The sequence below is a fragment of the Oncorhynchus tshawytscha genome, linkage group LG15, assembly GCF_018296145.1.
Source record: "Oncorhynchus tshawytscha isolate Ot180627B linkage group LG15, Otsh_v2.0, whole genome shotgun sequence".
NCBI lineage: Eukaryota > Metazoa > Chordata > Actinopteri > Salmoniformes > Salmonidae > Oncorhynchus > Oncorhynchus tshawytscha.
In genome coordinates this window covers 36,248,088-36,260,587 of record NC_056443.1, presented here as the reverse complement: position 1 = coordinate 36,260,587, position 12,500 = coordinate 36,248,088, and the positions used below count along the sequence as shown (strand labels likewise).

Genomic DNA, 12,500 nt, shown 5'->3' with positions numbered 1-12,500 from the left:
AGCCGTTGCTGACAGGTGTATAAAATTGAGCACGCACAGCCAGTGACTTTCATCATGGCACCGTCACAGGACGCCACCTTTCCAAGGAGTCAGTTTGTCAAATCTCTGCCCTGCTAGATCTGCCCCGGTCAACTGTAAGTGCTGTTATTGTGAAGTGGAAACGTCTAAGAGCAACAAAGGCTCAGCCGCGAAGTGGTTGGCCACACAAGCTCACAGAACGGGACGAAGCGCGTAAAAATCACCTGTACTCGGTTGCAACACTCACTCCCGAGATACAAAATGCCTTTGGAAGCAACGTCAGCACAAAACTGTTCATCGAGAGGGGTTTCCGTGGCCGAGCAGCTGCACACAAGCCTAAGATCATCACCATGCGCAATGCCAAGTGTCGGCTAGAGTGGTGTAAAACCTCGACAACATTGGACTCTGGAGCAGTGGAAACACGTTCTCTGGAGTGAGGAATCACACTTCACCATCTGGCAGTCTGACGGACCAATCTGGGTTCGGCGGATGCCAGGAGAACGCTACCTGCCCCAATGCATAGTGCCAACTGTAAAGTTTGGTGGAGGAGGAATTATGGTCTGGGGCTGTTTTTCATGGTTCTTACACGGGAAGAACAACACAGACAGGAAAGTCAATGTTTTATATTGTGTTTAATCTAGATTGATCTGAGATGTGGTTTTCCAGTGTTTAGAGTCTGTGTGACTAACACGGTATACAATCATGAGTCCTAACTATGGCAGAATCTGAACACTGGCCAAACAATTAACTATGGCAGAATCTGAACACTGGCCAAACAATTAACTATAGCAGAATCTGAACACTGGCCAAACAATTAACTATGGCAGAATCTGAACACTGGCCAAACAATTAACGATGGCAGAATCTGAACACTGGCCAAACAATTAACTATAGCAGAATCTGAACACTGGCCAAACAATTAACGATGGCAGAATCTGAACACTGGCCAAACAATTAACTATAGCAGAATCTGAACACTGGCCAAACAATTAACGATGGCAGAATCTGAACACTGGCCAAACAATTAACTATGGCAGAATCTGAACACTGGCCAAACAATTAACTATGGCAGAATCTGAACACTGGCCAAACAATTAACGATGGCAGAATCTGAACACTGGCCAAACAATTAACTATGGCAGAATCTGAACACTGGCCAAACAATTAACTATAGCAGAATCTGAACACTGGCCAAACAATTAACTATAGCAGAATCTGAACACGGGTCAAACAATTAACTATAGCAGAATCTGAACACGGGTCAAAGCAACAAGATTAAAGCTGCACTATTTTGATCAATTGATCAATACCCATTACATAACTATTATACCCATTACATACCCATTATATTCATTACATACCTATTATACCCATTACATACCCATTATATTCATTACATACCTATTATACCCATTACATACCCATTATATTCATTACATACCTATTATATTCATTACATACCCATTATATTCATTACATACCTATTATATTCATTACATACCTATTATATTCATTACATACCCATTATATTCATTACATACCTATTATATTCATTACATACCCATTATATTCATTATGCACCCATTATATTCATTATGTTCCCATTACATACCCATTATATTCATTATGTACCCATTATATTCATTATGTACCCATTACATACCCATTATATTCATTATATACCCATTATATTCATTATGTACCCATTATATTCATTATGTACCCATTTGATTCATTATGTACCCATTACATACCCATTTGATTCATTATATACCCATTACATACCCATTATATTCATTATGTACCCATTATATGCATTATGTACCCATTACATACCCATTATATTCATTATGTACCCATTACATACCCATTACATACCCATTACATACCCATTATATTCATTATGTACCCATTATATGCATTATGTACCCATTATGTACCCATTATATACCCATTACGTACCCATTACGTACCCATTACATACCCATTATATTCATTATGTACCCATTACGTACCCATTACATACCTCTTATATACCTATTTATTGCGTCTAGCCACATCATGCTAATTTCCTATATTTATCCAAATATCCAAATATTCCATCCTAAAAACGGATGGCAAAACACTGCAGTGAATTTCTTCAAATGTCTTTAGCTTACTGCCTGAACGTTTCAGTGCAGGTTTGACGGGAACCTACCGAATAAGATCACCCATCAACCCTCGACAGGTTGGCACGCCTGAAGTGACGAGGTCGGTCTAGTTTCAGCCAATAAACCCCATAAAAATGTAATTGACCTAAATCCTGAAAATGAATTATTTTCACAAGGTACAAACTTATTTTTCCTCAGTACAGATTGGACGCTTGTCTAAATAACTAATTAACCAAAGGTCATGAAGGTCACGGGTAAGGTATAACCATTGCACATTCCCTACTGAGAATTATATTATATTTTAATATAGTTTATATTTTATGCTGTCGTTAGACCAGTATAAAGCTAATTTTGTTTCAGAAATATTGTGTGTCACTGATGATAACAGATTAATAAAAAAAGTATTGATTGGTGAAAATGGACTTACTGTCAGCAGCCGATCCAGGTAGTTACTGGTTCTCAGACTCAACCTGAAATATGGAAAAGCATTTATTTTACAATAAACATCAATGACGTGTTATTAGACACATTTGCATTGTTCTACTTCTATGACAGTAGAGGATCTCTTTTGATGATGACAATTATCAGATAGCTTTTTTGTTGTTACATTAACCCAACGGGACATTAACCCAACGGGACATTAACCCAACGGGACATTAACCCAATGGCCAATAACCCAACGGCCAATAACCCAACGACCAATAACCCAACGGGACATTAACCCAACGGGACATTAACCCAACGGCCAATAACCCAACGGGACATTAACCCAACGGGACATTAACCCAACGATCAATAACCCAACGACCATTAACCCAACGACCATTAACCCAACGACCATCAACCCAACGACCATTAACCCAACAGACCATTAACCCAACGACCAATAACCCAACGACCATTAACCCAACGGGAATAACCCAACGACCAATAACCCAACGGCCATTAACCCAACGACTAATAACCCAACGGCCAATAACCCAACGACCAATAACCCAACGGCCAAACGGCCAACCCAACGGGACCAATAACCCAACGGGACATTAACCCAACGGGACATTAACCCAACGGGACATTAACCCAATGGCCAATAACCCAACGGCCAATAACCCAACGGCCAATAACCCAACGACCAATAACCCAACGACCAATAACCCAACGGCCAAATGCTCCATGACATTTTGAGTGAGACATTTTTCAGAGGTATGAACGCAGCAGTGATGGAACTTAAGGATTTAATTGACTAGCCAGCTGCACTAGTAGACTGGGATTTCAGTCAAACCCAAGTAACATTCATTGCGATATTTAAAAAGACTAAATTCCACCGTCCTGACAGGCTAGATGGATGTCCTGACAGGCTAGATGGACTCATGTTCTTCTTCTTAGCAGGTCTGAACAGTACTAGCCTCAGGCTAGGCGGATAGATTCGTTTACATCCCTGCATGCACGGCACCCAAAATATGACAAATGTGTACTGCAATTTCAAAATAACTATTGAACTGGGCTCTTCAAAATTCTCTACGAGTACAATTTGTGATGCGATGAGTAAACAATCTTTTCAGAATGACTACATGTCTTTCAGCAACAGTACCGGGATGGAGCAGAAGCTGGGAACGGACTGAGAAAACAGAGGACATTTAAAAGGCTTGCAGAAATATCCTTGCTTGAGGAACAGTTCAGAAATAATGTTCCCCCTCTAGATCCCAAATAGAGAAAGACCAGTAGATGGGGACGCCAGGAGAGTAGAGAATGGGATCCTAATAAAAATCTGAATGGGGTCAAAAGGTCAAAAATCACCAGACTTCAATGCTTTAATAAATCATAAGCCCTGAAAACAATAGACTGTCCTGGGGGGGGACGACAAACACAGACAGGAGGACTTCAAGGAGATCCGTTTCTTGCGGACATTTTCAATTGCCACTTTATACGGGGAGTCTTGTCATGAGTACGGCCACATGCTCTTTCAGGCCCTTGTGATCAACAAAAATATATCATTATTATTTTTTATTTTTTTAAATCTCCTTGTTTTTAAAAGTATAAAAAAAGTATAAAAATAACTAAGCCAGCAGATAGTGACATGTATAAAGCCACAGGGTTTATCTTTGTTTTTGCCAGATGTGCAATTGGGTCAACAGCGCCAACAAAGATGCTTCGGTTCCTGCAAGTAATGACACAGTACAATATAAAACCATCTTCACAGTATTGCAACCTGTGACCGTATAGTCACTAATTTTCAAACTTATAGACAGGGACAGAGATGCAGACTTACCATTCATCCTTTCAGCGTGATCACGGCACAGCTCTGCTACATGTGTGTGTGTGTGTGTGTGTGTGGTCTGTGTCTGTCTGTACGTACGTACGTGTGGGAGGGAGTTTCGTAGGAGCGGTTATGGGCCCGCTGTCGCTCTCTCAAAACCCCTGATCTCACCTCTGTGTGTGTCTGAATGAGAAAAGGAGAGAGACAGAAACAGAGAGAGGGAGGTGAGGGAGGTAGGGAGAGAGAGCCCTCTGATCTCTCACACACCTCGTCATTGCAATCCTGGAACAAAATGACACGAACACACACACACACACACACACACAGACAGAGAACAATCCACCACAGAGAAGCGGGCCCAGACCTCGAACACAGCTCTCGGTTTGACACAGCAACATCTGGCCTTGTCTCTCTCTCCTCCCTTACATCTCTCAGTTTGACATTTACTAGCCCGTTACCAACAACTTTATTAAGAGAACACTTCTGTGGAGTGCACTCAGACACTCTATATATATATATAAAAGTATAGCAATGGAGGTTTGTACAGCTACATCATACTGACACAGTACAATTTATCATCCAAAATACACTCAGTGGTGTAAAGTACTTAAGTAAAAAATACTTTAAAGTACTACTTGAGCAGTTTTTTTTTTGGGGGGGGGGGTATCTGTACTTTACTATTTATTTATTTTGGCAACTTTTACTTCACTATATTCCTCAATAAAGTAATGTAATGGTTTACTCCGTACGTATTAAATGCTTCGCAGGACAGAAACGGTCCAATTGACAGGCTTGTCAAGAGAACATCCCTACTGCCTCTGATCTGGAGGACTCACTAAACAGAGAACATCCCTGGTCATCCCTACTGCCTCTGATCTGGAGGACTCACTAAACAGAGAACATCCCTGGTCATCCCCTACTGCCTCTGATCTGGAGGACTCACTAAACAGAGAACATCCCTGGTCATCCCCTACTGCCTCTGATCTGGAGGACTCACTAAACAGAGAACATCCCTGGTCATCCCTACTGCCTCTGATCTGGAGGACTCACTAAACAGAGAACATCCCTGGTCATCCCTACTGCCTCTGATCTGGAGGACTCACTAAACAGAGAACATCCCTACTGCCTCTGATCTGGAGGACTCACTAAACAGAGAACATCCCTACTGCCTCTGATCTGGAGGACTCACTAAACAGAGAACATCCCTACTGCCTCTGATCTGGAGGAATCACTAAACAGAGAACATCCCTGGTCATCCATACTGCATCTGATCTGGAGGACTCACTAAACAGAGAACATCCCTACTGCCTCTGATCTGGAGGACTCACTAAACAGAGAACATCCCTGGTCATCCCTACTGCCTCTGATCTGGAGGAATCACTAAACAGAGAACATCCCTGGTCATCCCCTACTGCCTCTGATCTGGTGGACTCACTAAACAGAGAACAACCCTGGTCCCTACTGCCTCTGATCTGGAGGACTCACTAAACAGAGAACATCCCTGGTCATCCCTACTGCCTCTGATCTGGAGGACTCACTAAACAGAGAACATCCCTGGTCATCCCTACTGCCTCTGATCTGGAGGAATCACTAAACACAAATGCTTGTAAAGTTTAGTTTGTAAATTATGTCTTTGGACTTTAGCCCCTGGCTATCCATAAATGTTTTTTTTTTAAATCAATAAAAAAATTGTGCTGTCTAGTTTGCTTAATTTAATATTAGGAATTTTAAATGATTCATACTTCTACTTTTGATACTTAAGTATTTTTTAAACCAAATATTTTTACTCAAGTAGTATTTTACTGGCTGACTTACACTTTTACTTGAGTCATTTTCTATGAATGTGTCTTTACTTTTACTCAAGTATGACAATTGGGTACTTTGTTCCACCACTTACTACACGGTAACAGTTTGGGTTGAATGAAATGTGAATCTATTGATGAAGATGGTGAGGATGAAGATGTTTGAAATGTGCGAGGTGTGACGTGGTGACAGTAAGAGCAAGAGTCATGACTGTGCACCGTGGCTCAGAAGGTGGTTGGGGCTGGTTTCAGACCGCCGGGGACGGCGTGCTAACTTGGGGGCGATCTGGTTCCCGGTATCTCTTCATCCCGACGGCAAGGTATTGAGAAATAAACCAAAATCTGAAAACGTTTAAAAAAATAAAAAATAATTCTAGGATACTGTTTCAGACAAGTATGAAATAAACTATAGTAAAATACTACAATATTTGTGATGGGTTTGTACAGACTAGCGGCTAAGAAAGAGTGAAAGGTATAGAGGGTCTATCAATACTTTAATAAGAGAGTAGTCGTAGAGGCTATCGGTCATTTGACTCTGAAAGATGGACTCCTCCACGTAACAGGAACCTCATCACTAATCACTAGTGCCACATTGAGACGACCGCACGTGGGGGACGAATGCACTTCGGGGCATGAATTAAAATGAGAGGTGGTTTCCCAAACACAGATTAACTAATCCGGGATTAAAAAGCAATTCAATGGAATATGCTTCTTAGTGTTTTTCATCAGTCAAATATCAGTCAATATGATTTAAAAAATTACAAAAAATATATAATTATATATAATTTACAGTATTAAAGCTGCACTAAAACACTTAAGGTATTTTACCAGATTCACATATAATATTCAATATATATTATTTACAGATATTTTACCAGATTCAAATATTAAATTCATTAGATTTAATTTACAGTAGATATTTCACAAGATTAAAATATTGATATTTCATTTTACAGCAGATATTTTTTACCAGATATTAAAATATATAGTCAAAATAGTCAAAGGATTTAGTTGTGCTTGAAACTCAACTCAGAACTCCTGGATAAAACGATACAAACCCTCTTAATATTTTAAATGAATACATTATACATTCAATTGATGTGTGGGGGAGTAAACCCTAAATCTGGTAGACGGTGTTGTCGACGGTAACATGAACCGCAGGTTAACGGGCCTCGCCTACGTTCACGCACAACACAGCTGCACTGAGTCATCCACATTACTGCAAATACAGAGGCCTGAACACGACTGCGTGTATTGAACACACGTGAACATACATTATATAGCACACACGCCATCAATTGGAATGAACAAACAAGAGCGTGATGTATTTATATCTTCTAACCACCTGCGTGAGGTGAGAGACACACATTGTTTCATGGCGCTGACATTAACACACCTGTAATGTTCCTCTGCCTGATCTTAACGGAAAGTATGTGGCATTAGGCCAATATCTCACACACTCAAAAACAGAACAAGTAGTAACACACACAAGCCGTATGCACAGCTCTGAGGCATCCACAGATAGAACACAGACACATCAGAAGAAGACAGGAGACAAGGGTCGATGCTTGATTGTCACCAGGCAATATTACACAGGACTTTTATTTTACTCCTTTCAAGTTTTAGTCAGAACAATGTCTAGCAATTTGAATAACCATTATATTCCACTGAATGGAATAAACAGATTGAAAAAAAAATTATAAATTTTTAAATTCAAACTGATATTTTCCTACTTCAACAGTTCAACTCAAGAGGTCATAAAACTACATTTAAAAAAAAAGGGAACTAAAAAGTTCCTTTTAAAATGTTTTGAAACGATGGCCCCAAAAAAAACATTTGATCAAATCTGAACTGGAATGTTTTAACAGTTGGAAATAGTCATTCTGGCCTAACATTTAATATTTTTAAGCACTGGCTAAATACTGCTGTTTATACTATATATTCCTTCTGCTTGTTTTCTGTGATCTAAAACATTCTCTGCATTCTCCCTTTGTTCCAGGTGTAAAAGTTATGTTTAGTAGTTTCTTATTCTGGCCTGTTCTAGCCCTGGTCTCTGTTCTAGCCCTGGTCTCTGTTCTAGCCCTGGTCTCTGTTCTAGCCCTGGTCTCTGTTCTAGCCCTGGTCTCTGTTCTAGCCCTGGTCTCTGTTCTAGCCCTGGTCTCTGTTCTAGCCCTGGTCTCTGTTCTAGCCCTGGTCTCTGTTCTAGCCCTGGTCTCTGTTCTAGCCCTGGTCTCTGTTCTAGCCCTGGTCTCTGTTCTAGTCCTGGTCTCTGTTCTAGTCCTGGTCTCTGTTCTAGTCCTGGTCTCTGTTCTAGCCCTGGTCTCTGTTCTAGCCCTGGTCTCTGTTCTAGCCCTGGTCTCTGTTCTAGCCCTGGTCTCTGTTCTAGCCCTGGTCTCTGTTCTAGTCCTGGTCTCTGTTCTAGTCCTGGTCTCTGTTCTAGTCCTGGTCTCTGTTCTAGTCCTGGTCTCTGTTCTAGTCCTGGTCTCTGTTCTAGCCCCTCCTAAGCGAAGGGGAAGGCCAATAGGACAGCCTGTCCGGGTCCCAGCAGCAGTTTATCCAGCGAGACAGAGCTGTCTGCAGCCAGGTTCTCAGGGTCAGTACTAAGCTTCACTTTAGCCTGCTCCGGGAGGCTCAGCTCTGGGAAGAGGAGGAGAAATCCTGTCAGTATTGGAATGTAGATTTTTTTAATCATGTTTTGACTTCTCATATGTTGTTGCGTCACCGTTTATTCATTTTGAGGATATAGTCTGGTCTCAATATGATTCAAGTGAAATAAATACCTGTGTGGTTGAGGACCACGGTTAAGGTGGCGGAGCCCCAGTTAACGGCCGTCAGGTATCGCTCGCTCTGGTCCCACAGACGCAGGAAAGCAAGGGACGCGGAGGAGGAGTGGAGGTGGAAGTAGTCCCCATGAAGGAGGGAACGTTCTTTACCCCTCAGGTCAGAGAGGGTCTTAAACCACGAACGACATGTCAGACGATGAGTCTTCTGGGCCTGGAGGGGAGAGGAGGAGGAGGAGAGGGAGGGGAGAGGAGGAGGAGAGAGAGGGGAGAGGAGGAGGAGGAGGGGGAGGGGAGAGGAGAGGAGGAGGAGAGAGGAGAGGAGGAAGAGAGGGAGGGAGGGAGGGGGAGAGGAGGAGGAGGAGGGAGGGGGGGGGAGGGGAGGAGGAGAGGAGGAGGGGAGAGGGGGAGGAGGAGAGGAGAGGAGGAGGAGAGGGAGGGAGGGGAGAGGAGGGAGAGGGAGGGGAGAGGAGGAGGAGGAGAGGGAGGGGAGAGGGAGGAGGAGAGGGAGGGGAGAGGAGGAGGAGGAGGGGAGGGAGAGGAGGAAGAGAGGAGGAGGAGAGGGAGAGGAGGAAGAGAGGGAGGGAGGGGGAGAGGGGAGGAGAGGGAGGGAGGGAGAGAGGAGGAGGAGGGAGAGGGAGGGGAGAGGGAGGGAGGAGAGAGGGAGGGAGAGGGAGGGAGGAGAGAGGAGGAGGAGAGGGAGGGAGGGGGGAGGAGAGGGAGGGGAGAGGGGGGGAGAGGGAGGGGAGAGGAGGAGGAGAGGGAGGGAGGAGGAGAGGGAGGGCGGGGAGGAGGAGAGGGAGGGAGAGGAGGAGGAGAGGAGGAGGGAGGGAGGGGAGGGGGAGGAGAGGGAGGGGAGAGGAGGAGGAGAGGGAGGGGAGAGGAGGAGGAGGGGGAGGGGAGGGAGGAGGAGAGGGAGGGGAGAGGGAGGAGGAGAGGGAGGGGGAGAGGAGGAGGAGGGAGGGGAGAGGAGGAAGAGAGGAGGAGGAGAGAGGAGAGGAGGAAGAGAGGGAGGGAGGGGAGAGGAGGAGGAGAGGGAGGGAGGGGGAGAGGAGGAGGAGAGGGAGGGGAGGAGGAGGGGAGGAGGGAGGAGGAGGGAGAGGAGGGGAGGGAGGAGAGAGGAGGAGGGGAGGGAGGGGAGAGGGGGAGGAGAGGGAGGGGAGAGGAGGAGGAGAGGGAGGGAGGAGGAGAGGGAGGGCGAGGGGAGGGAGGGAGGGGGAGAGGAGGAGGAGAGGAGGAAGAGGGAGGGGGAGGAGGAGGAGAGGGAGGGGAGGGGAGAGGAGGAGGGGAGGGAGAGGAGGAGGAGAGGGAGGGGAGGGAGGAGGAGAGGGAGGAGAGGGGGAGGAGGAGGGGAGGAGAGGGAGGGGAGGGGAGAGGGAGGAGGAGAGGGAGGGAGGGAGGGAGGGAGGGGAGGGAGGAGGAGAGCGAGGGGAGAAGGAGAGGGAGGGGAGAGCAGGAGAGAGGGAGGGGAGAAGGAGAGGGAGGAGAGAAGGAGAGGAGGAGGAGGAGAGGGAGAGGAGGGGAGGGGAGGAGGAGAGGGAGGGGAGAGGAGGAGCAGAGGGAGGGGAGGGAAGAGGAGAGGGAGGGGAGAGGAGGAGGAGAGGGAGGGGAGATGGGGGAGGAGAGAGGAGGAGGAGAGGGAGGGGGAGGGGGAGAGATTACATAATGATGTAATGTTTAGTGATGAGGAGGATGACTCCACTCAGCAGGGTGTGTACACCACACTATACTACACTACACCATACCTTATTTTACTATACTTTACCATACTATACTATACCATACTATACCATACTATACTACTGTACCATACTATACTACACCATACTATACCAGACTATACCATACTATACCATACCAGACTATACCGTACCAAACCATACTATACTGTACTGTACCAAACCATACTATACCATACTATACTGTACTGTACCATACCATACTATACCATACTGTACTGTACCAAACCATACTATACCATACTATACTGTACCAAACCATACTATACCATACTGTACTGTACCATACTAAACCATACTATACCATACTATACTGTACTGTACCAAACCATACTATACCATACTATACTGTACTGTACCAAACCATACTATACCATACTATACTGTACTGTACCAAACCATACTATACCATACTATACTGTACTGTACCAAACCATACTATACTGTACTGTACCAAACCATACTATACCATACTATACTGTACTGTACCATACTATACCATACTATACTGTACTGTACCAAACCATACTATACCATACTATACTGTATGTACAAATTACTTTACCATACTATACCATACTATGTATAAGACATACCATACTATACTTTTGGAATTGTACCAAACCATACTATACCATACTATACTGTACCAAACCATACTATACCATACTATACCATACTATACTGTACTGTACCATACCATACTGTACTGTACCATACCATACTATACTGTACCATACCATACTATACCATACTATACTGTACTGTACCAAACCATACTATACCATACTATACTGTACCAAACCATACTATACCATACTATACTGTACTGTACCAAACCATACTATACCATACTATACTATACTGTACCAAACCATACTATACCATACTGTACTGTACCAAACCATACTATACCATACTATACTGTACTGTACCAAACCATACTATACCATACTATACTGTACCAAACCATACTATACTGTACTGTACCAAACCATACTATACCATACTATACTGTACTGTACCATACTATACCATACTATACTGTACTGTACCATACTATACCATACTATACCATACTATACTATACTGTACCAAACCATACTATACCATACTATACTGTACTGTACCATACTATACCATACTATACTGTACTGTACCAAACCATACTATACCATACTATACTGTACCATACTATACTGTACTGTACCAAACCATACTATACCATACTATACTGTACTGTACCAAACCATACTATACCATACTATACTGTACTATACTATATACCATACTATACCATACTATACTGTACTGTACCAAACCATACTATACCATACTATACTGTACTGTACCATACTATACCATACTATACTGTACTGTACCATACTATACCATACTATACCATACTATACCATACTATACCATACTATACTGTACTATACCATACTATACCATACTGTAGGTCACGTGTCAGTACACACACACACACACACACAGAGAATCGAGAGGAGGGGGGAGGTTGCTAGTACAGGTAGCTAGTGAAGGTTGCTAGTCAATGTTGCTAGTCAATGTTGCTAGTGAAGGTAGCTAGTGAAGGTTGCTAGTGAAGGTTGCTAGTCAATGTTGCTAGTGAAGGTTGCTAGTCAAGGTTGCTAGTCAATGTTGCTAGTGAAGGTAGCTAGTGAAGGTTGCTAGTGAAGGTTGCTAGTCAATGTTGCTAGTGAAGGTAGCTAGTGAAGGTTGCTAGTCAATGT

The 12,500-nt window shown here is 43.7% G+C and overlaps 2 protein-coding genes across 2 annotated transcripts in view; both read right to left on the bottom strand.

Annotated features, from left to right (window-relative positions):
• Positions 1-4,714, bottom strand: part of LOC112239584 — an 18,853-nt gene extending 14,139 nt beyond the window's left edge. The window contains exons 1-2 of the mRNA XM_042298505.1: positions 4,438-4,714; positions 2,596-2,638 (exon numbers count right to left, since the gene is read on the bottom strand). The gene's annotated coding sequence lies outside the window, so the exon portion shown is untranslated. The remainder of the gene's footprint in view (positions 1-2,595; positions 2,639-4,437) is intronic.
• A 3,074-nt stretch (positions 4,715-7,788) lies between these two features.
• LOC112239582 (4F2 cell-surface antigen heavy chain) overlaps positions 7,789-12,500 on the bottom strand; it is a 12,496-nt gene continuing 7,784 nt past the window's right edge. Inside the window, exons 11-12 of the mRNA XM_042298504.1 lie at positions 9,008-9,221; positions 7,789-8,864 (exon numbers count right to left, since the gene is read on the bottom strand). Coding sequence (XP_042154438.1) covers positions 8,728-8,864; positions 9,008-9,221 — 351 coding nt within the window. The 3' untranslated portion in view covers positions 7,789-8,727. The remainder of the gene's footprint in view (positions 8,865-9,007; positions 9,222-12,500) is intronic.